The sequence below is a fragment of the Macrotis lagotis genome, chromosome 4, assembly GCF_037893015.1.
Source record: "Macrotis lagotis isolate mMagLag1 chromosome 4, bilby.v1.9.chrom.fasta, whole genome shotgun sequence".
NCBI classification, from domain to species: Eukaryota; Metazoa; Chordata; class Mammalia; order Peramelemorphia; family Peramelidae; genus Macrotis; species Macrotis lagotis.
In genome coordinates, this window is record NC_133661.1 from 9,306,812 (window position 1) to 9,330,423 (window position 23,612).

General features: G+C 43.8%; 1 protein-coding gene across 1 annotated transcript in view; it reads left to right on the top strand.

Annotated features, from left to right (window-relative positions):
* Positions 1-23,612, top strand: part of ADAM12 (ADAM metallopeptidase domain 12) — a 371,590-nt gene that overhangs the window by 316,434 nt on the left and 31,544 nt on the right. Inside the window, exons 15-20 of the mRNA XM_074232182.1 lie at positions 9,477-9,585; positions 9,689-9,887; positions 14,493-14,570; positions 17,769-17,877; positions 20,177-20,318; positions 21,837-21,945. Of these exons, the coding sequence (XP_074088283.1) occupies positions 9,477-9,585; positions 9,689-9,887; positions 14,493-14,570; positions 17,769-17,877; positions 20,177-20,318; positions 21,837-21,945 (746 nt within the window). The remainder of the gene's footprint in view (positions 1-9,476; positions 9,586-9,688; positions 9,888-14,492; positions 14,571-17,768; positions 17,878-20,176; positions 20,319-21,836; positions 21,946-23,612) is intronic.

The following is a 23,612-nucleotide window of genomic DNA, read 5'->3' on the forward strand; positions in this document are numbered from 1 at the left end:
AACAAAGTGTGGTTCTTGACTTGAATGATCACAGGGCTGTTTATAGATGGTTTTTCATTCAATGGGAAGCTATTCACTCTGAACTCTTAGTTATCCCCATGACTGAATTCAATGGAAGGAGAGGTCAGTAGAGTAAATGGGCAGGAGAGCATTCTTATATCTATTTCCTGAGAAAGTAACTTACCTGGGAGATCTAAATGGTAAAACCCAGCTCCCATAACCTTGGCTGTCACTCTTCCTGTACTCCTCCCAGGTTCTACCATCATTGAGCATTCCTTTTGACATTGTAAATCATTGAGGCAGTATGTATATGAATGTGTGTGTGTGTGTGTGTGTGTGTGTGTGTGTGTGTGTGTGTGTGTGAGTAGGAGCCTTCCCTGACAACAAACCCCAATGGCCTTGTCCATGTGGGCTGCTCCCAGCCCTGGTGAATCAAGAGCAGAGTTGGCTTGAGAAAGTCTCACCCAGCCACTCATCCTTCCACCAGCCTTTTTAAGCCCTCACTGGTGCTGAGCAGAGTGGGCTACCTTGACCCTGGATAGGAGATAAAAGAAGCCACTGCCAGGCCTGGCAAAGAGCCTGGGGTCTGTCACACCAACTTTGTCCTGGCCTCCTGTGTTTTCCTAGGATTCTCATCTTTTTCAGGGTTACCGTAGCAACTGTCAGCGGTAGAAAAGACCTTTAGCATGTCTTCATTCAGCATGCTCCTGTTTTTTGAAGGGGTCTTGGCCCCTTCTTTCTCCTCCAGTCACGGAAGTTCACATCGTTTGGATGGCTCTTCCCAGGAAGCGTTGGGTCCAAGAGCCCTAAGTCGGAGAGGGTGTTAAGCAGTCTTCACTCAGTGGAATTCGAAAAACAACTTTTCCCTCGATTGAGACCTTCATCTTGGAAATCAGTTCATTAGTTGCCTTCTTTCCAAAGCCGTGGATTGTAACTTTGAGAGTGGATCGAGCACCAGCCTTGGAAGTCAGGAGAACCTGACCCCAGACATTTAATAATTACCAAACTATATGACTTGGGCAAGTTACTTAGCCTTATCGTCTTGCAAAAAGAAAAAAAAAATCACCTAACCTTGAATTGCTTCCTAGGCCCATTTCCCCAAACCTTTTCCTCTGTCTTCCCTGCCTGCTGATATCACCACTCCTTCCCCACGATTGCATCCTCATTTTTCTTTCCTGCAATGATTTGGTTCATTTCCTTTCATTTTCCACTCCTCTTGTTCATCCCAAACACTCTCCTGACAGCATGTGGCAAGTTGATATATTTTGCAAAATGCTAAAATTTGCTGAGGTCACAGATCCTAAACTTGTCAAAAGACATAAACATTTTTTAAATGACAACCAATTCCCAGGTTAGAGAACCAAAAGACATCCTACCTTCTGCCCACAAGCTATCTGCAAGTTAGGAGTGACCCAAAAAAGGAAGAAAACTGAATTAGCTAAGGTAGAAGGGCAGAGGGACTTCACTCATACCACATGAGGGTCAGCTCAAAGAATGGTTAGCATAGAAAAGAGAAAATTGGAGGAGGGTTTGGGGGAGGGAGCAAGAAGAAATGTCTGAGGGCCAGCTGAGGAAGTGAACTTAGATTTGTTGTCTTTGACTCCTGAAGATGAAAAGAAGAGACATAGAAAGAGGGATGAGACACAAAGACAAATTCTCACAATTTAGGTCTTCCCAGAGTGCTGTGGGCTGCAGTAGGGAGTGTGGGTAAAAATCTGCAAGTAAGGGCCAAGGTAGCACCTCAGGAGGGATCTTTGTTTTGGACTCAGGAGCCACTGAAGCCCTTTGTGACTCAGAGTTTGTGTTTCTTTAATGGAAACAGTCCAGGAATTGGAGGCAGCCAAGCTGAATTTGAACTTCAGTTCTACTATTGACAAGCTATCTGAGGTCAGGCAAGTTAAAAGTTTCTCAGTGACCCCCAAGGTCTTTCCCTTTAACCTCCAAATTAGAGAAAACAAGAAGAATTCAGTCCACTTAGTCACATATGTCCCCTAGACCTTGTTCCCATTTCCTCTTGATGTCAGTGGTATCTCCATTTGTTGATCAACGAAAATCAACAGGATGGGACTATGACACAGTATTACTGGGGACATCCTCACAGGAAACCTCAGTTTCTGCCACCCCAGCTTGGTAACTTGAACTCTCAAGCTATCCCAGAGGTGACAGGGCCAGAGCTGGGTTCCTACCATAGTCACCCTGAAGAGTTAAAATATCTTTATTCTGAACAGTTATGTTAGCCTATCTGAGGGCAAGAGGCCTTCTCGCTAAAGACTCTTACACATATTGACTCCTTTGAGGCCTTTGTGGAGCCTTCAGATACTAGCACCTCACCTCCTAGGACCTCCCCCGCCACCATTGCCTTGCATTTATTTTGTACCTATATTGTATGAAGGAGAGGGGAAGTAATTGATGGTTTTACTCAACCCATTGCCACTTAGAGCAAAATAACCACATAGATAACCCCCAAATCAAGACCATAGATCTTAGACAAAGTGTGAGAAAGTCCTATAATAAGAACACAAGAATCATATGAGGATAGGCCAAGGAAACTTGACCACACTCCAGAGGTCCTCTATAGGTGATCAAACTAATCAGAATGTGGTTCCATAGAACCACATCCTTTTTTGGAGCAAGCATGGCATTCCAACCCACCACAGAGGAGAAAAAGGCAGGCCAAGAAGGGAAACATGACAGATAGCCATGGTCCCTACAAGCATCTCTGAGCAGAAGACCCACTCTGAAGAAATTCCCCAAAAGGTCGACTCTTTCCCTAATTTCTCCTTTCCTCCTCTCTACAAACATTATCATATAATCTATTACATTATCTAATCATTTCCAGTGAACCCAACTTTCCTTCAACTACAAAGAGGCCAAGGGTTAACCAGAGATAGATATAAATGCAAAGTTAGGAAGAGAGTACAACCTCTGGCTAACTGTTAGGAGCTCAGAACAATAAACAATTAATAACCAGCAGTTACATAGAGTTTAAGGACTTTATATAGATTATCTCATGTAATTAATAGTTAATAACTAACAGTTAAATAGAGCTTTAAACACTCGATATAAATTATCTCCAAAACTTGCAAGCTTAGGAAGATCATTTTCTAATGTGCACAAAGCACATTTTTAAAATCCAAGGGCCACTAATGGAGATTCATTAGAAACTTTTTCAGTAAATACAGGAGTAAAGCAAAGATGCCCTCTCTCCTCATCATTATTTGATATTGTTCTAGAAAGAATTATAGCAATATTAACAAGAAACAAAAAAATTAAAGCACAGGCATTGTCAAAATGATGAAATTGTCCTTCTTTACATATAGCACGCTGTTTTACTCAAAAGACTCCACAAAATCAGCAAACCAATTGAGACAATTAGTTGTTTTAATAAAGGATAAAAAAAATGAACCTACAAAAATGATCAGCATTTCTATATGCTAATAACAAAAGCAAGATAGATAAATCTCATTCAAAAATACATGTCTGAAATATCTGGGAGACATTCTAATTAAGATGCCTTAAGATTCACAGAAAGATAATTACAATTACCAGAGGAAGAAAAGCTGGTATTGATATAGCTTTTTAAGATTTGCCAAGTGCTTCTATTTTATCCTCATAGTAACCCTGGGAAGTAGGTGCTATTATTATCTCCATTTTACAGTTGAAGAAATTGAGGCAAGTAGAGGTTAAATGACTTGGCCAGGGTCACCCAGCTAGTATCTGAAGCTGATTTTAACTCAGATCTGACATTTATTATCTTGGGGCTCCCTGGAACCATTTTTTTAATCTCTCAGTACTTTGTGCAACTTTGCAAGACTCTAAGTCATGGAGGAGTGGCCAACCTGCACTAGCAGAGAGAATCTCCAAACTGGAAGCCCCTGACCCTCTTGCTCCTGCTCTGCAGGGTGGGCACAAAGGACAACCTCCAGAGATGGATTACCTGTGGTTACAAAGAGAATCAAGAAATCCCCAGTTGAGTCCCACAGCACCTCAGGGAAAGAACCCATTGAGCAGGTCAGTGTTAAACCAGGAGCCTGTGAGTTGAGGAGAGCAGGGAAATGACTTGGCCAGGGTATTCAGTCTTTGATGTCAGAGACTCCAGGGATGGCAGCCAGCCCTCCTGATGTCTGGCCTGGCATTCTGAGACATCCTCTCACTAAAATATGAGCCCTGGTACAAGGTTGATACTCAAGGAATCAATCAATCAACAAGTATTGATAACTTCCTCCTGGGTTCTAGTGCTGAGGGTAGCAAAAGAAAGAATGAAGTCCAGGGGAATCAAGACAAGGGCTTATCGAGGGGAGCCAGCAGCCATATAAAGGAGCCTGATGTACAGAGAGAGTTCAGACCCACAATGGGTTTCTTTGGTGGCATTAAAATAGGGCAGATGGTTCAGAAGTAAGGAGCTACTGGAGGCACAATGAAAGTCCCCCTTTAGAGACCTTGATGTAAATAGGACAGTCAAAAATTATTGGGTCATTGAAACATATGTCTTCTCCTTTTTGAACCCCATTTTCACCCAAGGCCTGGATAGCTTAATAACTAGCTGAACTAAGAGGCAGGGAGACCTGAGTTCAAATCCTACCCAACTGTGTGACCCTGAGCCAGTCTCCTTACCTCTGGGCCTCAGCTCCCTTGTCTGTAAAAATGTGACAATAAGAAAACCCACTTCAAAGGATTATGTGAGGATTAAATGAGAAAAATGAGTAGAAAGCTTTTCAACGCCATTTAAATCTATTTACAATGCATTGGGCCTGAGCGTTTGGGTTTCAATTCCCAGCCTATGTACTTAAATATTTGTCTTTTCTTCCAAATCCTCTTGGTCCTTGTGCCTCATTTCTTCCTGGTACTTGTCAGTCCCTCCTCATTCCCGAAAACCAGCATCCCTATTGCCAGGCCCAACACTTTTCTCACTATTTGAGTCTATCACAACTTCTGTGTTTTATTAAACACTGATTGAAACTAAGTCTCCTTCTCTCCTCTCTCTTTCCCTATCCCTCCCCCATCCCTCTGCCCAGCCAGGAACTGCCTCATTCTCCTAGTGCATGATCCCCAGCAGTTTTTCAGGCTAAGTAGATCATATAGCTGACACTGCTGAAAACCCAATCTTTTGGCCCATCGAAGAAAGGCGAGGGATGGATCCATTTACAAGGGTTTTTTATAAGTACATTAAAATTCTCCCTAGAGCAAGGGAAAGGGGAGAGAAGTTTATGTAAACAAGGTTGGCAGAGGGTTAATTCCAGGGGCAGAAGGCTGCCATTTCCCATGGCAAAGTGTCATCAAGTTGACTTGTCCAGTTCAAAGAGTCTCAAGCCCATTGGAAATGTCTTCATGGGTTTTTGCTTCCATTATTATAAATGAGAAAATAAGGTTTTAGTTTATTCTTCTAACATGATGAGAAATTGGGTTGTATATTTAGAGCTGGAAGGGAGCTTGGGTGTCATCTAGACCAGCCCCCTTCATGTGAAAGAGGAAAAAACAAAGTAAATACCCTGTCTAGGTTACAAAGTAATTTGCAGCCAGGCTGAGACAGAGAGAGAGAGAGAGAGAGAGACAGAGAGAGAGAGAGAGAGAGAGACAGAGACAGACAGAGGAAAAACAAAGGAATGAAAGGAAAAAGGCAAAAAAAAAAATAAATGAGAAAATAGTTCAAGGAAAAGAGAGAGAACGAGTTAAGAAGGAAAGAGAAAGAATATAAGAAAAAGAAAACCAAGACTGAATTTCCTTCTACAGTAAAACAAAAAATAGTCTTCTGATTTTGTTATTAAACTAATCACCAGAGGAAGTATGATTGGGGGAGAGGAGAAAGAAGTTGGGTCTGGATCTATAGAAGTGGGATTCATCTGCAGAGAAGTGGTCATTGAGTCCTTGGGAGCTGATGACAAAACCAAGGGAAAGAATAGAGAGAGAGAAGAGAAGAGAATCCAGAATAGATTCTGAGAAGATGCCATGGTTAACATGGGTTCCGAGGTGGAGGATCCAATAAAAGAATGAGAAGAAATGGGAGCTCACTAACCTCCCAAACAGTTGGAGGAGAACCAGGAGAGCAGCCACCTGAAAACTAGAGAAGAGTCTCTCCCAGAAGAGTGAAGGCTGAGAAGGGGGTGCCATGATGCTGGTAACTCAGAGGTGCCCAGGGGGAAAGGAGATCAGCAAATGACCAGGGACAGTCCCTAGGGAAGTGGTGGTAGCTCCCTCAGATTTCATCCTCACATGGGGACCTCTAAGCACTGAACTGATGGAGATAAACACACTGTGTCTTCTAGGAACTCACCAGTTAAGAGTGAGAACAAAAAAACAAACACCAGGAATGTCCAGCCTCCAAGTTATGGAGTTGTTCATAATCTAAAAGTAATCAGAATTAGAATTCACAAAGGCATTTACAAGTTGGAGAAAAATGGCCCCATGGAAACAAAGAACATTTATAAAGAAAAACTAAGGTTGCCCCCTTCAGATATATGCAAGTCCAGCATAGGGGAATACAGGTCATGAACACATACAAAAGAAAAAGACCTGAGGTCCACAGATGACCACAAGCTGAATGTGACCCTTCCTAGAGACCCTTCCAACTACCCCTTCTACATGCACCCAGCTCCTCTGACTCTGGATCCAATATCCTCACCTCCCCTGTGAATTGGTATCATATAACATAACATAACACATGCATGTACATACATACATGTATGCTCATGTATACGTGCATTGCTTGCACACACATATACACATCAGTCCTTCGGGGCTCTTCATGACCATTCTTCCATTTTTACCTAAAAAACAATAGCAAATAAGAGAAGTTTGGAGCTCACTAACCTCCCAGGACTCACCACTCTGTGAATTACCTCTCTAATGAGAAGTCAAGAAATAAAAGGGAATTCTCATTAAATGTCTTCTGGCTTGTGGGTTCAATGACCTTCTAATGAGTGAGCTAGGGTTTAATCTTAGGGAAAGAGTTTGGGCAAGAGTGCCCATGACACTAAATTGGCATTCAATAACCCCGAATTAAGCAGGCTCAATGACAGGATCAATACTATTATTTAGGGAATGCTTATCCAGTTTGTGGATTATCCACATTCCTACATGATCTCCCTTCCCCTTCTGATCTTAACAATTGAGAAAGTGCTCAGACTGTGGTCCTACCCAAGTAGCCATTTCAAATTGCCGGTCTAATGAAGTTCAGAAGAGCAGTGAGACTTCATGGATTGAGCAATGAACTTGGACTCCCGGGGCCTAGGTTCAAGTGCTGACTCTGATCAAAACTTACTAATACATGACCTTGGGCAAATGGCTTCAACCTCCTTCATCATCAGCTCCCAGCATCAGAACTTTCCTCCCCATGGATCAGCCTCCCACCTCAACTGCAAAACTGCTCCGGCTCTGGTCAGCTAGTCACTGCTGGATTAACGCTCTGGCCCCATGGGCTTCCAAACTCCCATTAGCTAGTAAAGATGGAGGAGGACTGGGGAATGGTTCTTGTAGAAGGTGGGACTTGAGCTAAGAAGGAAATGAGAAGGGAGAGTGTTCCAGGAATGTGGAAAAGCTACAACTTGAAGGAAGTCCAGAAAGCCATGGGGAACAACCATCAAAATGAGGTTCTAGGGCTCCCTCTGACCTGTAGGATCCAGCGCCAGCTCTTCCCATTGGCACTCACAGACCTTCAGGGTCTGGCACCTCCTACTCTTTCAAACCCATTATCCCCCTTCCTCCACTCTATATAGTCCAGCCAGAGGAGTCTTTTTGCTATCCTCATATGACACTCCATCTCTCATCACTGTATCTTTGCCCAGGTCATCCCTTAGACCTGGAATTTCCTCCCTTTTCACCCCTACAAATCCTTAGTTTCCTGATTCCTGCCAACTACTGGATCCTTCCCCTATAATTATCTTGTATTTCCTTTTTCTCTGTCTTTGTGTGTGTCTTGTAAATATATTAGTTCATACATATTGTCTCTGCAAATAGAACAAAAGGTCATTTCGTTTCATTTCAGTCTTTGTAACCCTAGCACTCGACCCTGTACTGAGTGTATTTGTGGAAGGGGGATAGGTGGATGTGATGTCATTGATGTCGTGGAATTCTCAGTAAGGTTTCCCCTCCTCTCTGATTTACAGTCTTTGAGAGTTGTCTGGGGCCCTAAGAAGTGAAGGGACTTGTCCAAGATCACACAGCCAGCATGACACAAGTGAGACTTGAACCTGAGGCTTCCTAACTCAGGGGCCAGTTCTCTATCTCTAACAAGCTATATTTAATCAATGCTGTTACATGTGTAAATAAGCATCAGATAGTAATAGGGCAGGGCATTGACTCCTGGGAGAATCAGGAAGGATCCAGGGAGGCAGTGGGACCTAAGCTCAGTCTTGAAGATGGTTGCCAAAGGCAGAGATGAAGAGTGATGAAGTCCTGCGACTTTCCCAGCTCGAAGCAATTCAATTTATAACAGGGCTTATTTATAAATTTTTGAAAATCACTTTTAATTCTTGTGCCCTGGTTTTCCAAGTTTTCTAATTTTAGTGCATAAAATGTTAGGCAAAGAGAGGGACCGTTTCCTCAACATCTTTTCAAGATTCCCCATTTGGCCAGCAATATTATTAGCTTTCTTTTCAGTGAAGGAGATTCTATTAGTCAAGCTTCTGAGTGTGAAATGCTGGTAATTGATTGAAGCGGAAATCCCAGCATTCCTGGGGAAAGATGCACACCCCGGCAGCAACTGGTTTGAATCACAACAAAATTCTAAGTAAATGGGGACTTTTCCTGATTTTCTCATGAGGTCTTCAAAAAGTGGAGCTTGGTGAGCAGATGATCAGAGATCACTCTAAAACCCTGCCAGGGCAGACCTCGATGAGCTCCTCACCCCCTCCTTCTCTGGCCAGAGTCCGTCCAACAGTTTGGCTGCCAAACCACTTTGGGCCTTGGTCGTCAGCCCTGAATGGGATGATTCTTGGGTGTGAGGCCCCCCAGCCTCTGGGGTTCATCCTTCCCTTGTAAAATAAGCTGGGGTTCCAGCCAACTGAGGTTCCTGAGAACTCAGGGAAATGAAAGTGCTTTATGAGACTTGCCCATGGCCTTCTCTCATCACATCCAAGCATGAGTCATGTTGCTCTTCTGGGGTCTTTTCTCCCTGCCGAGTTGAATGGGGTAGGTCTCAAGGCAGCAAGCCTGTTGGCCAGCTTCCTTTGTACCTATAGAAGAATTGGCAGAAATTCAGCCCCACAGGTCCACCGGGAGCCCTAGGTGAGAGACGCCCAATCCCCAGCCTCTCTCCAGGCAAGACGTGAACCCCTCATGAATGGAAGAGACACTGTGAACCAGGGAAAATCCTAGGGTTTGGCAAGGCCATTTAGTATACAGAGAAGGACCAGATGTGGGGAAGGGCTTCTCTGTAAGCTGAACCCAACTTGCCTTCACCTAAAAAGCCCAAACCAGCTCAAAGGAAATTATTAAAAACATTTGCAGGAGATGAAAGTGGTGATTTGCTTTGGTTTCAGGCGCTAAAGCCGCCCCAGGGATCTGCTTTGAGAGAGTCAACTCTGCTGGAGATCCCTATGGAAACTGTGGTAAGGACTCCAAGAGTTCCTTCGCCAAATGTGAAATGAGGTAGGTCATGAGGTAGTGGGGCTTTTCAGGAGGGGATTCTCACCCTTCTTGAGAGGTCTTGGCTTTCTGAGCACTATTTGTGGTTCCTTTTCCCCTTTCCCAGAGATGCTAAATGTGGGAAAATCCAATGCCAAGGAGGAGCCAGTCGACCAGTCATTGGGACCAATGCTGTTTCCATAGAAACCAACATCCCTCTGCAGGAAGGAGGCAAGATTCTGTGTCGTGGTACCCACGTGTACCTGGGGGATGACCTGCCGGACCCTGGGCTTGTGCTTGCTGGCACGAAATGTGAAGATGGCAAAGTAAGACTCAGACACTCACCTTCAGGAGAAATGAAATTATAATTAGGATCATGACCTATTTTGTTATGTGGTTAATAACAAAGGATGGAATGAGAGGCAGCAAAGTGGAATGGCAAGAACACTGGGCTGCAACTCAGAAGATTTGTCTGAGTACTTATCCTATCCTTCCTTGTGTGATCTTAGGCAAGTCATGTGGTCTACCTGGGCCTCAGTCACTGTCCTATTCACATCATCATAGCATCATTGTGAAACTCGACCCAATAAGGGCTTCAGAAATTATCAAGTCCCGTTTCTAGCCCACCATTTATGGCTAGTCTGCCATCCAAGGCAGTCTACCATCTTGGTTCAAATAAATCCTAGAATAGGGGCATCTAGGTGTCACCGTGGATAGAGCACCGGCCCTGGAGTCAGGAAGACCTGAGTTTAAATCTGGCCTCAGACACTTAATAATTGCCTAGCTGTGTGACCTTGGGCAAGCCCCTTAATCCCATTGCCTTGCCAAAAAAAAAAAAAAAAAACCTAAAAAATAATCCGAGAATAACTAGATTGTTTTCTCAGAAAAGATTCATTCATTTTAGAAGTTAAGACCCTCTCTTCCCACAGACACACACACACACATACAGACTTACCAATGAGCATAAGTCTGAAAATAGTTGATTCAAAAATATCGATTTTCTTGTTCTGATTCCAAGTCTTCAGGAAGGGAATGCCATTCAGTTTTTGAATAGGAACAAAGTGGCCAAGGAATTCTGAATTTCTGTTGGCTTCGGATGATCGCTTCCATCTTGGAAATATGTGCTGATCTCTCTATTCTTCTTTGCATGTAAAAACACCATTCCTGTACCCGGGGAGGGCAGCCAGCATTAAATCTTCTGAAGGTGAAAAGCAACATTCTGTCCATGCATCCGTAGGGCAGTGTGTCAAGGGCCCGTGATTTTGTTGGTATGACAACTCTGAGGCATCTCCTCCCAGTGACCCAGATTGAAACTCAATTCAGTGCTTTCAAATTAGCTTTTATTGATCACCTACTATGTGCTGAGCCCTCTGCTGGGTGCTAGAAGATAGAGACAAAAATTGAACCAGTGCCTGCCCTCAGGGAGCTTCCATTCTACTGCAGAGACAAAACATGGGCCCAGATGAAGAGATATAAAGTACTGATGAAGTTGTCTCTTCAGGGGTGATGCCAGCCCATCCCATGTCCTTCCAATCCATGGCCTTCCCAAGGCTTGCCATGGGGCATGCCCCCAACTTGCTAGCCTGAAGGGGTAGCACTAACTGTTGGGGAGATCAGGCCAACTGCACTATTGAAGCTGCCTGAGAGGGCTACCTGGGGCTAAACCTCAGTCTCCCTGACTGGAAAGCCAACCCGCTCTCCATTGCTCTCCACTCCACTTTGAACTATAATAGCAAACTTTAGATCTGCTCTCTGTAGCCAGACAAGAAAGAAAATGCAGAGATGATGTTGGCTGCAAGAAGGCAGGAGAGAACAGAAACGGGAGGAAAATCTAAGACAGGACTGGGAGAGTGGGAGAACAGCATCAGAAGATATTTTAGAGTTAAGAAATTAAGCACATCTGTAGACCTCATTTAATTAATCTTTTACTTCATTCTCACGTAAACCAGGACAATGAGTTCATGAAATGTCTCAGAAAAGTCCAGAGGCTTACTTTTTTTTTCATCCAGACAACTGGGAACAGTGAACACCCCCATGCTTGGGATGCCCCAGCTTTTCACTGGGCAAACAGTCATCCAATCCTTCACTAATATCATGCTGAGGAGGAGCTGGGGACCTGGCATCTCCTGCCTCCACACCACTAAAAGCATCCAATGCCAACCAATATCTCTCTCCTCCATGCAGACTAATCCTTTCCCCGAGGAGATGGTGTGGCCTACTTTGGAAGAGGCCTTGAAATATTTATATTGTAGGTTCTGCGTGTCAATGCAAGCTGTGTAGGCTTCCAGAGTCAGGCCTCATCCCCTAAAAGAGATCCACTTCTTTGGGGCTGCAGTCAGGATGGGCAATGCCCACAGCTGCCACGTCATGATGGCAGGCTCCCCTTCTCTCTCCCATCAGACAAAGAGTTTGTTTTTCTTTGGTACAACAGTTCTCATGGTGACTGTGGTAGATTTGGGGTGGCCAGAAAAAAAATACTTGGTTTTTTGCTGGGGAGGGTTGATAATTATTGGTTTATCATGGAAATGATCACCCCCTCCCCATGACCTTCCCTTGCAAATTCTCAGAGGCCTGGGTGTACAGTCTCCCCATGAGGCTCCTTCAATTCAATTTACTTCCCCAAATATTTCTGTTATGAAATACCTACTGTGTGCCAGACTTTAAGACAGGAAGTAAAAATGGAGCCGTCTCTGAAGTCAGAGGGGTGGGGTGGGGGGAGAACAATATGTATAATAAGGCACACACACACACACAGACATCAAACACATATCACATACACACATACACCATACAGACACACAGCACATACACATGTCATACACACATTAAACACATCATATACATCCACATCATACACATACTCCATACACATCACACATACACACCATACACACATCAACAAACATCATACACATACACATCACACACACAGAATATACATTATACACACAAATATATACCATACACACATATCATATACCCACATATCAAACACATGCACAACACATACACACACCCCCATCATTATTTCTGCTGGAGAAATGAGATCTCCCCCATCTGCTGAGGAATTGGGAAGGGTCTCCTTTGTGTTGACCCCTGAGTCCATGCTTGAGTGGAGGGAGTGAGGGATTCCTGAAGACCGGTGGGAGGAGGCAGACCCTGGAAACCAGGGAGCTCATCAGTCAACATGAACCAAAGGAGGGTGTTTCCCCAGGGTTCCATCCTCTTGCCTTAGCTGCGGCTGCAGTGAGTGGGCCGTTGAAGGGAAGTCTCCAAAGGAAACCTTCATTTGAGGAAAGATGTGTCCAGGGCTGAACCCTAACATGCTTAAATTAGACTACTGTTCCTTGGACTTGGGATCATGATAGGCCTGGCTCCCCCAGGCTTGGAGTTTGTTCTCCACCTTTGGGAGGAGGTAACAAAATCTTAGAAACTATTGGAGTGTAGTTTAGTAAGATTTTGATCAGCAAACCAAGAAAGAATAGATGTGGGGAAGTGGTTTCAGCCTCGTTGGGCTGTGGCTGAGGTCAGAGTGCCCACCCTGCTTCACTTGAAAAAAAGGAGTAATAATAAACAACATCAGTAAGACTAAATGATAGTTAAGGTTTGCAAAGCATATTACCTACATGACTCGTGTGTACATGGATCAATTGGCCCTCCCAGTAGCCCTGTGAGGTAGGTGCCTCATTTTATAGGGAAGAAAAGATTGAGAAAAACAGAGGTGAAGTGACTTGCCCAGGATCACACAGCTGGTGTCTGTGTCTTTCTGATTCCAAATCTAGCTGATGATTGAACACACCCTTTGTTTTCTCATTCTTCATCTCTTAAGAATGGATAAGGACCCCATCACACAGTCATAGATTTAAAGGGGGAAGTTTAGGACATTATGGGACAAATCCCAGGTCGTTCATGCATAGTTAGACCATGTCCTTGGCTGTATCCAAAGGAGAACAGCAAGAATGGGGAAAGACCTTGAGTCCTTGTCCTATGATAAGCACTCAGATGATTTGGGGACATGTAGCCAGGAAAAGAAAAAGCTTCAAGAACTGAGCCTCCAGGTGTTCAATTCCCTAAGGAACTGTCCTGCATGAGAGGGGTGGGTCTTCTCCTGCTTAGCTCCAGAAGCAGGACCAAGAGCAAAGAGTAGACTTGGAGAAGAGGGAAATTTAACATCAGAAAACCTTCCCTATGATGAGAGCATGGAGGTGGGCTTCCCTTCATAAGCAGATGCTAGATGGCCACTTCTTGGGAATATTCTTTTTTAAAAATATTTGATTTATTTATTTTTCCAATGACATGCAAAGATAGTTTTCAACAATTATCTTTGTAAAATATTGAGTTTCATATTTTTCTCCTTCCCTCCTTTCCTTTGCTCTATCCTCCCCTGACAGCAATCAATCTAATATAGGTTATTCCTGTATATTAATCATGTTATAGAAAAAAGAATCAAATCAAAAAGAGAAAAAGCATGAGGGAGAAAACATAATACATAAAACAAATTTTAAAAATTGAAAATAATAAGCTTTGGTCTACATATAGACTCCATAGTGCCTACTCTTCTCGAGAAGGTTCTTGGTCAAGCCAGAGGGGGATTAACTGGCATCTGAGGTCCTTCCAACTGAGATAGATCCTCAGCTGATCCAATTAAGAGTGTAGAGAAGGGGGGCAGCCCTGGAGTCAGGAGGCCCTGAGTTCAAATGTGACCTCAGACACTTAATAATTGCCTTGAGTGACCTTGACCAAGTCACTTAACCCCATTGCCTTTCAAAAATAAATAAATAAGTGAATAAATAAATATAGAGCATAGAGAAGGAATATGGCAATGACCAGAACCTTCTTTCTCAGTCTGTTGGCACATGGGCATATGCTTGTGTATTACTGACATCTGTGTCTCAAAAAACCATCTCATGTTCTTTTCACATTCTTCCCAGCTCTGTCTTAATCGCCGATGTCAGAATATCAGCGTATTTGGTGTCCACGAATGTGCCACAAAGTGCCACGGGCGTGGAGTAAGTATGATGGAAACTCTTTTTCTCCTCAGTCAACACCCAGTTGAGCAATGAGTCACCCATTTGTTAAAGCTTTAGATATGGAATTTCTTGTAATAATAAGCCAGTTAGTGGCTTTTCAATATTTTCTCCAAAGATATTAATTTTCTATGACCTTTATATCATATCAGAAATAAAATGTGATTTTTATTTGAAAAAGAAAAATCTGATTGAGAAGTAATTATCTTTTAAATTAACATTCAATGGTAGAGAAAAGGATTTTTGTCCTTCTCAAAATGATTTTAAGACTAACTGTCCTTCATGAAGAATTTCTCATTACCATTTCAAACAGAATTGTTTCTTTCAGGCCCTAGCTGTCACAATGTGTCAGAATTGAAATATTTCCAAAAGGATTCCCCTTATTTTCCAAGGAAGCCCCTTAACAACCCTATTTTATGGCACATTCAATGAATTTTAGCAAGAGGTGCTACTTAGTTCAGTCTACAGAACTTTGAGAGGAAAAAATGATTTTAATTGTTGAAAACACAATTCATTTTTCACAATGAGCTTAAGTATCTCCAACTAGGCCCTACCAGTCTTGATGTTCCAGGCTAGTGTCCATTCATTTCTTAGAAATGGATGCTACAGAAATCATGTCCCAAATTCTGTTTAGAGACATGGAGACCTTTGCCAATAATTCCCATGTAAAATGTGGCTTTTGTTTTTCATTGTACAGTAGTGGCAAAAAATCACACTCGGCACTTGGTTGACAAGCCATGGGTTTTATAAAAATGGAAGGGTTTTATAAAACCATAGAATTTTGGGGAGCTGCAAGTATACTTAGAGATCATTGACTCACCTGAGATCACATGCCCAGCTAATGGCAAAACAGGGCCCAGAGACCCAATCTAAGGCCCAAGAACTGAAATCACCATCTCAGAGGAGAGTGAGCTAAGGGACCAGCCTGCCCAACTTGGACATGAGCAGTCCCTCTGCAGGATCCCCAGGAAGTCATATTCTGATGGAATAGAATCCCCTCATAACCCAAGGCAGCCCATTCCCCTAAGAAGCAGCTTTCTTTGTTAGCAGTTTTCTAATTTCAAGCCTAAATCTACCTCTTTCTATCTTCCTCCCTTATTGCTAGTTTTGTCTTCGGAGACCAATGAATAATTAAGGATCTTAACTGTGGACTTGTCTGAACACTGTGCTCATCTTACCAGTAGCATTCCTCTGGGGCTCAAAGGGCATTCTCTACCCTTAGTCTGCCATCTTATCGAATGCCTTCTATTAGTTCCTAGAGAGCTTGATAGAGGGAGAAAGTGTGTCTCTGGGAGCAGGTCAGTAGAATTAATTTTGTCTCTAAGAGACATCACTTCAGGCGAGGATATGCCCTAAGAAGACAACTAAACCATGTAGCAATGCCAATCCCACCATCATTAAAATGGGACTGATTATAGATTCGATTCGATGATGTCTTGAAGTCCCTTCTAGCTCCAAGACCAATGATACAGCATTCCCCTGGAGCAAAAACATCATATGACACTGCTGTCAGGAAATGGGACATCTTCTTCACCATAATCAAATCTAAAAGAGTCTTACTTTCTAAGAAAAGTCATATAAACGGTAATTCACCAAAGATCCAGGTATAATTACAGTTCCTTCCTTAGAGGCTCAGCCCAGGCACCACATCTGAGAGCCTTACCCGATACCCTCCTCAGAAGAGCTTATACTATATCTCTCTTCTCTTCCTGCTAACCAAACAGCATTATGCTGGTAGAGATTTAACAACCAGCTCTCCAGGGTGAGGGTGGCAGGGAGATATAGCACAATGCCCTTTTATATTTAATCTTCATTTTTGACATTTTCATTATTACTTTATTAAATGTAAAAAACTGACAAAACAATAAAGCAAGTCCTGATATATAGCCTTTACAGATTTCCAAAGTGTAAATGCTCTCAATGAAAATTGAACAATCAGCTCTCCTGAGCTGGCTCTGGAACAACTCTTTGCCAAATTCCATCAGTAGAAAGTAAACTTCTGAGCATGACTCCTAAGATTACAAATTTAGATCTGGGAGAGATCCTAGAGGTCTTTATTTTACAAGTGAGGAATCTGAGACTCAGAAATGTTGAGACTTATCCAGGATCATACAGATGACAAGGATCTCAAATAGCATAAGAAATCCCAAAACCATTGGTCCAGCCTTCTTTCCTAAGGTAAAAAGTCATTTCATTTCTGCCTTTAAATTCCCACAGCTTACCACAGTGCCTCAGTTTCCCCACTTGTAAGATGGGGGGATGATAATCCTAGAACCTAACTTTCTGGGTTCTTGTGAGGCCCAAATGAGATAATATTTGTGAGGCACTTTGCAAACCTTGAAGTACTATGTAAATATTAGCTTTTATTACTTAATAAATGCTTGCTGAATTATTGATGTTGAGTGAGTGTATCTTAGCCACGTGGAAGAATCAACGATCCCTGTCCATAGCAGCTCATGTTGGTGCCAAGATGGCCCCGCTGTCATTCATGCCAGTCAGTCAATAAATATGGAATAAGTCCTCCTATGGACCAGTCTTATGGGCAAAGGGCCATGAATGGTCTCACTAGGTAAAACCACTGGGTGTCCATGTGTGGACTGGATGCTGGGCCTGGACCTTGGGTGCTTCTGGGAATGCTGGAGTCAGAATTTTCCCTTCAAAATAAAAGGAGGAATTCAAGCATTTAAACAGTTTTACGAAGTTCGTACCAATACATCATGGTGTATGTATGTTTGTGTCTTATAGGATCATAGATTTGGAGCTTGAGGGGACCTTAGAATCTAAGCCTCTCATTTTACAGGGGGGAAACTGAGACTAAAAGAGTTCATTACCTTGCCCTGGACTCATTTTGCTTGGCCACCTGGAACAGAACTGGGACCTCTAAGTGAACATTCCCAAGAAGCTTATTAATGTATTTATGTGTTTCCTAGAAATCAGAGGTATTCCAAAGCCTCCTAAGATAGTGAGCACCCCATCATTAGAGCTCATCCCTCAAAGACTGGGATTATAAAGGGAATGCTTGGTCAGATACTAGAAATCTCTATGGTACCCCCTCCACTCTGGGGTTCTGATGTGGAAGGAATCTGACCCCGGGAGGTTCAGATGGGCTGTTCTCATTTTGAAGGGAAACTCTCAAAGCACTGACCCCGGTCTCTTTACTCCTCTTATTTTATTTGGCAGGTTTGCAACAGTAACAAGAATTGTCACTGTGAGGCCCACTGGGCCCCACCATTTTGTGACAAACCGGGTTTTGGCGGGAGCATCGACAGTGGACCCATCCGGCAAGCAGGTCAGCCCAGCGCCCCACAATCAATGTTTTTCACTGCTTTGGATCAGAAGCCCCCACATGTGGCCAGTTGTGAATACTGCTTATTGGCAGAAACAATGTGGGATGCCATCATTATTATAGGACAGAAATATCCCAATGGCCCAAAGGGGGAACTTGGGACCACAGTGATACATCAGGGCAGCCCAACACCAAAATGCTCCCCAAGCATGACCTGATGAGGCAGGGAACTCTCCGGAGACCTGCTGAGTCATCCCAAAGGGCTCCCACTGGGCAGTATGTTGGACAAGAATAGAAGGCATCACAGGCTTCCCAGACTTGGTCTTCAACCTCAGTAGCTCTAAATAGCCCCTTCACTAGACCTGACTCTTCACTTCTGCTCACAGCGGGTCAAGTGGGACCCATTCAGATTCCCTTCTCATTTTCATCTCCACTGATGCTTTCCAATATACTTGCCCCATGAGAGCAAGGAACAACACTGAGAGTGTAGAGGCCTTCATACCTGCTTTGTTCAGGGGCCTATGGCAACCAGCTTGGGTTTCTTGTCCCCAGATGTTCCAGATCCAAAGATACTCTCCAAAAGATCCCAAACTTAAGGTGCTGCCAGGTCAAACCTTTGTTAAAGAGAAGAAAAATTAAGTAACTGAAATTACCTGGTTTTTCTTGGTCACCCACATCTATCACCACCATCTGCAACGGTGACTTATTCCCATGTGCTCCCCTCTTCCTCCAAGTAGGTGACATAGTCTCAGGCTCACTGACTTCCCTAGTCAAGATGGACCTCAGGGGCCAATGACTCCAGCCCAAAACCAATCCACACTCGATCATCCAGAGATTCCTATCCTTTGGGGTCACTTTGTAGGTCTTTACTTCGTCATCATCACTCAATAACCCTTGACTCCTTTGAAAACAAGGCCATGGGGTCACATTAGCCTTTCCTTCTCCTTCTCACCATATCTCACAGATGACCAGACCCCCCCTGCACCTATCTTTGCCCACCATCACACTTAGTAGCTCAGTATTCACAAAAACAACCCTCCAAACCCCAGTTGCTTCCTTCCATCCACTTCCTCAGCTCCCAGCACCCTTAGCTCCACTCTTTCCCAGTAGATCATTTCCCAGGATAGTCCCTCTTAAGGAGTCTCCATCCCTCCACCATCTCCACCTCCCAAATCCTGGACTCAGAAATTTCCTTTCTGAGGTTCAGGCAATTCCTGTCCTTACACCTCTCCCATGACCTCCTCCCTGAGTTTTGTGGCCACTGGGGAACATAAGAGCTGACAACTCTATGGCCTCCTTTGCTGTCCTTCCAGGCAGTCCCTACTGTGTGGGCTTCACTACCTTCCTTTCCTTCTTTCATGATTGATCCCCAACCTCCACAGTGATGGCCTCTTTTCAGTCTCTTCCTGGGCTTTGTCCTTGTTACCCCAGTATCCAAAGCTCCTTGATTTGAACTGCCATGATTTTCACCTTGGCTGTGGAATGTTCTCCCTGGTATGTTCTAATGAGCACCAAATGTTCAGGAGGCAGGAAGAACATAGAGAAGTGTCTTAGATAACAAATATACAAGCCAGCTAATCACATTGGCCAGCTGCCTCTTTTCTGCAGGGAAAACAGAGTGAGCCGTGTTCCCAAAAGGCCGCCTTTGCCATCAACAATTGTATCTTGAGGTTTCTAAAATAACAATGTAAAACAAGTAATCTTGTGAGTGATTTCTCTGAGCCATAGTTTATGGGGGTGGACACTGGTGAAGGAAGAACATGTCTATAATTTGACACTGTCCAGAAAGAAAAAGAGTCTCTCCAAAGAATTCAGAAAAGGCCAGTAGATAAGACAACAACCCCCAGTGGGGTCCTTGAGCTCAGGATAGCTGATAAGAGAGCAGGGAAGGAAGCTGGGGGTGCCATGTTGAAGACACAGGCTCCAGGGATGGGCTGGGGCCTCAGGCACCTCCCATCTCTGCTGCCACTTTAGCAGCTACCATCCCGACTGCGTGCCAAGGCTATTTATCTTCCCACAGCCTGCAGCTCTGGCGTCTGGGTGGCCAACATAGGGATTGGGCCTACAAGACCATACATTGACTTGCTGCTTTTTTTCAGTTGTCAGCAATGAATGATGATAGTGGAGATTGAAGTTAAACATGACTCTAAGGCTAATTTATTAGCCATCCAGGGCATGATTTACTAACTTCATTTCTGCAGGTTCCTTTAAAGTGGGTTCTGCTGCAAATGTCCCATTTTGGACACATCATGTTTTTCATTATAATGGCCTCCTGACAGAAGGCAAATGGGGTTTGTTTCAGATAAGCGAGGTCTGACCGTGGGCATCCTGGTGACGTTTCTCTGCCTTCTGGTTGCTGGTTTTGTCACGTATCTCAAGAGGAAAACCTTGATTCGACTGCTGTTCACTAATAAAAAGACAAAGACAACGATTGAAAAACTAAGGTACCCCGACTCAATACCCCCCTTTCTAGTAAGTGACCCGAGAGCCCTGCTCTGCTCAGAGCTTTTCTGGGGTCTTCCCATGTTCAGTGTCCAAAGAGGGGTAACCTAGAGCAGGAAGGGCCTTGAAACTCTGCCATTCTACAAGAGCTTCTAATATAAAATTTCTGTGCTTGAAGGAACCTCAAATCCCCCTGAACCAGGATTCCCTCTTGAAACCAGGAATTATCCAACCTTTGCTTGAAGCTCTCCCCTCTTGGAATCTTTACCACCTTCCAAGACAAGCTTGGTCTCATTTTGGAACAATTATTAGGAAGTATTTTCACTACCATGGTCCTCAATTTCCCTCTTTGAACCTTCCACCCATTGATCCTAATTCTGCCCTCTGTTGTTATACAGGTTGACCTTGACTTTCCCATTCTGCATACTTGCAGTTGCCATTGAAGGACTTAGGGGTTCTTAACCAGGAGAAGACTCAGGGGTGTGGGTATAAGAGCTGGTTGTCATGAGAAAGATTAGTCTGATTCTGCTTGGTCCCCACTGGGCAACTCAAGGAGCAATTATTGGGGGAAGAACAAAGAAAATGGAGCTCAAAGGAAGACAAAGCTCTCAGACAAAGCTCTCACCTATGAAATCTTTCTCAAAAGACAGTGGGCTGCCTTGGTCCAGCAGAGCCTGGTCAACCACTTCTGATACGGGGCCGGGAGATCTTCCAGCAGGGATGAAGGCCCACTCCTTGTCTCTGGTTGTCAAGGACTTCTTGGTCAGGCTTGGCCTGGCTCTTGCAGTCTCTAAGGCCCTTACCCCTTCTGGGTAAGAAAATGGTTATTCTTCTTAGGTAGAAGGCACCAGGCTGACTTGTCTGTCTCCGCTGGGCAGTGGTCTTCTCCACCACCAGGAAAGTTTTCTGAAGTGTCCTCTTGGATCACAGCCATGTTAATAGTTTTTAATCTTGTCCCCTGCAACTACTCATGGACTGGTGCAGAACTAAGCATGTTACTTTTGAGTCAGATCCTTGGTTCTGGTTTTCATACACTTAAATTAATCAGAAGTCATATAGATCTATATGTCTGTGTGAGTGTGTGTGTGTGTGTATGTGTGTGTGTGTGAATGAGTAGGTGTGAGTATGTGTATGTGTGTGGTTTGGGGCCCGAATTTCTCATTTGCTTAAAATATTTTCATCACCACAATTGGCCTTTGATCCAAACCCATCGAAGAGAGAGAAAACTCTGTATTTGGGGTCATTATTGCTTAAACACCAGCTTCATTAGGATAGTCTCTTGGGAGTGAGGAAGCTGTGTTTGCAGGCATTGCAAGAACTAATTTAACAGACTAGTGGCTTCTTAAAAATCAATATTTATTTTTAATCTTGAAAGAGTGTGAGATCATTTTTACTTTGAATGTTTACCATGCTACATGAAGAAAAAGAGAAAAAAACCCTTCCATTTGGATTCAAAGGAGGCTTTAGGATATCTGGCCTTAAGAAGTTTTTGACTGGCACTGACAGTTCCTGTGTTACAGGTGTGTGAGTCCTACTCGGCCATCCGGTGTCATGGAACCAAATCATCCCCGGACCATGAACCTCAGCCACAGTCTGCTCAGAAACCCCCCACATTCCAACATGCCAAAGGTAAGTCTGTGAAAGCCCCAGAGTATTGCCAGGCTCGGGGACTGAGCAGAAAAGAGGTCCAGGGACAGTGTGGACGTCACCGCCAGCAAGATTATTCCTTGAGCAGAGAGAAGCAAGAGAAGGGAAAAGGAATCGTCATTTATATAGTTTCTATAAATATAAATAGGTTAGTTATCTACTACATGTCAGTCACTCAGTTAACTTTACATCTGTTATTTCATTTCATTCTCATAACAACCCTGGGGGATAGGAATTGTTATTATCCCATTTTCCAGTTGAGGAACCTAAGGGAAGCACAGGTGAAGTAACTTGTCCAGGGATGCATATTTAAAAAGTATCTGAGGTTGGATTTGAACTCAGATCTTCTTGATTCCAACACTCTATCCACTCTGTCCCCTTATTACCTTTAAAGTATTCAAGCACCCATTGGCCCTCCATCCCCTCAATCTCCACCCAGAATCAGGGACCCTGATTCCAAACCTACCCATCCCTGAGGGAAGGGATTTTTCAGCCTGTGAAGAAGCAGGATGGGCCAGCAGAGAGCTAGCCGCAATGTGAGGAGGACTGGGTTCAAGTCTCATCTTCGAACCTCACAGATTGCCACAGGCAGCTCCCTCAGACTATACATTGCAGAGAAGGCACCAGCTTGCCTTGGCAGAGTAAGCTCCTTGGACCACTGAAATTGCAAGTTCCATCTCTGCCCATTCTTATTCCTCCATATTCCCATAATCCATCATGCCACCTGCAGTTACAGGAAGGCTCTGGTCTCCAGTAAGGGCACAGTCCAAGATCAGGTAGTATCTGATCTTTGGTGTGGAAAGAGAGCTGAGGATCTTTTTGGAAACATGATATGGGACTGGAGATCAAACCCAGGACTTAACATAGATGGATGAAGGAAGGAAGCACCTAAGTGAGGCTTGGCTCCCACTCAGTGGAGTGGGGGGGGGGGCAAGCAGGTGATGGATGGAATACCCCTCTTGACCAATCATCTCAGGCAATTAACATTTATTAACCTTCACCTGTGTCAAACACCAAGCCAATGAGAGAGAAAGACAAAAATGGACTGGCCCTGCCCTCATGGCTTTCATTCTATTGGAGAGAAGGGTATAAAGGTGAATAGGTAAGCAGGTATAAGATGATTTGAGGAAGAAGATCATTAACTGCTTGGGGGAATCAAGAAAGACTTCCCTTAGAAGGTAGCATTGGGGCTGAGCCTTGAAGCTAAGGATTATAAGAGGTGAAGGTGAAAGGGTCAGAGTGGGCAAAGGCATGGAAGCAAAAATAGAAATTCAGGATTTGGGGAAGAAAAGTGGATCAATTTAATTGGAACATTAATCTGTGAAGGGGGATAATGGTCAGTAAGGCTAGAAGAATAGGCAAGAACCAGCTTGTGAAAGGTGTCTGCTGTCAGACTAAGGATTTTTGTATTTTAACCCAGTAATAATAAGGAATTAATATGGTCAAACTTGTGCTGTCAGAAATTATTTCATAAACTAGGTGAAGGATGGATTGAGAGGTCGAGAAACTGGGAGAAATCATTCCAGATCGTTTGAAGGAAATTAGGCAGGGGTTCTCCTAGGATCCTCCCTAGCAATCACATTCTCTATTAAAAAGATTTTCCTAAGGTGGTGAGGGTTATAGTGCTGTTGCAAAAGCGTCCCCAACTT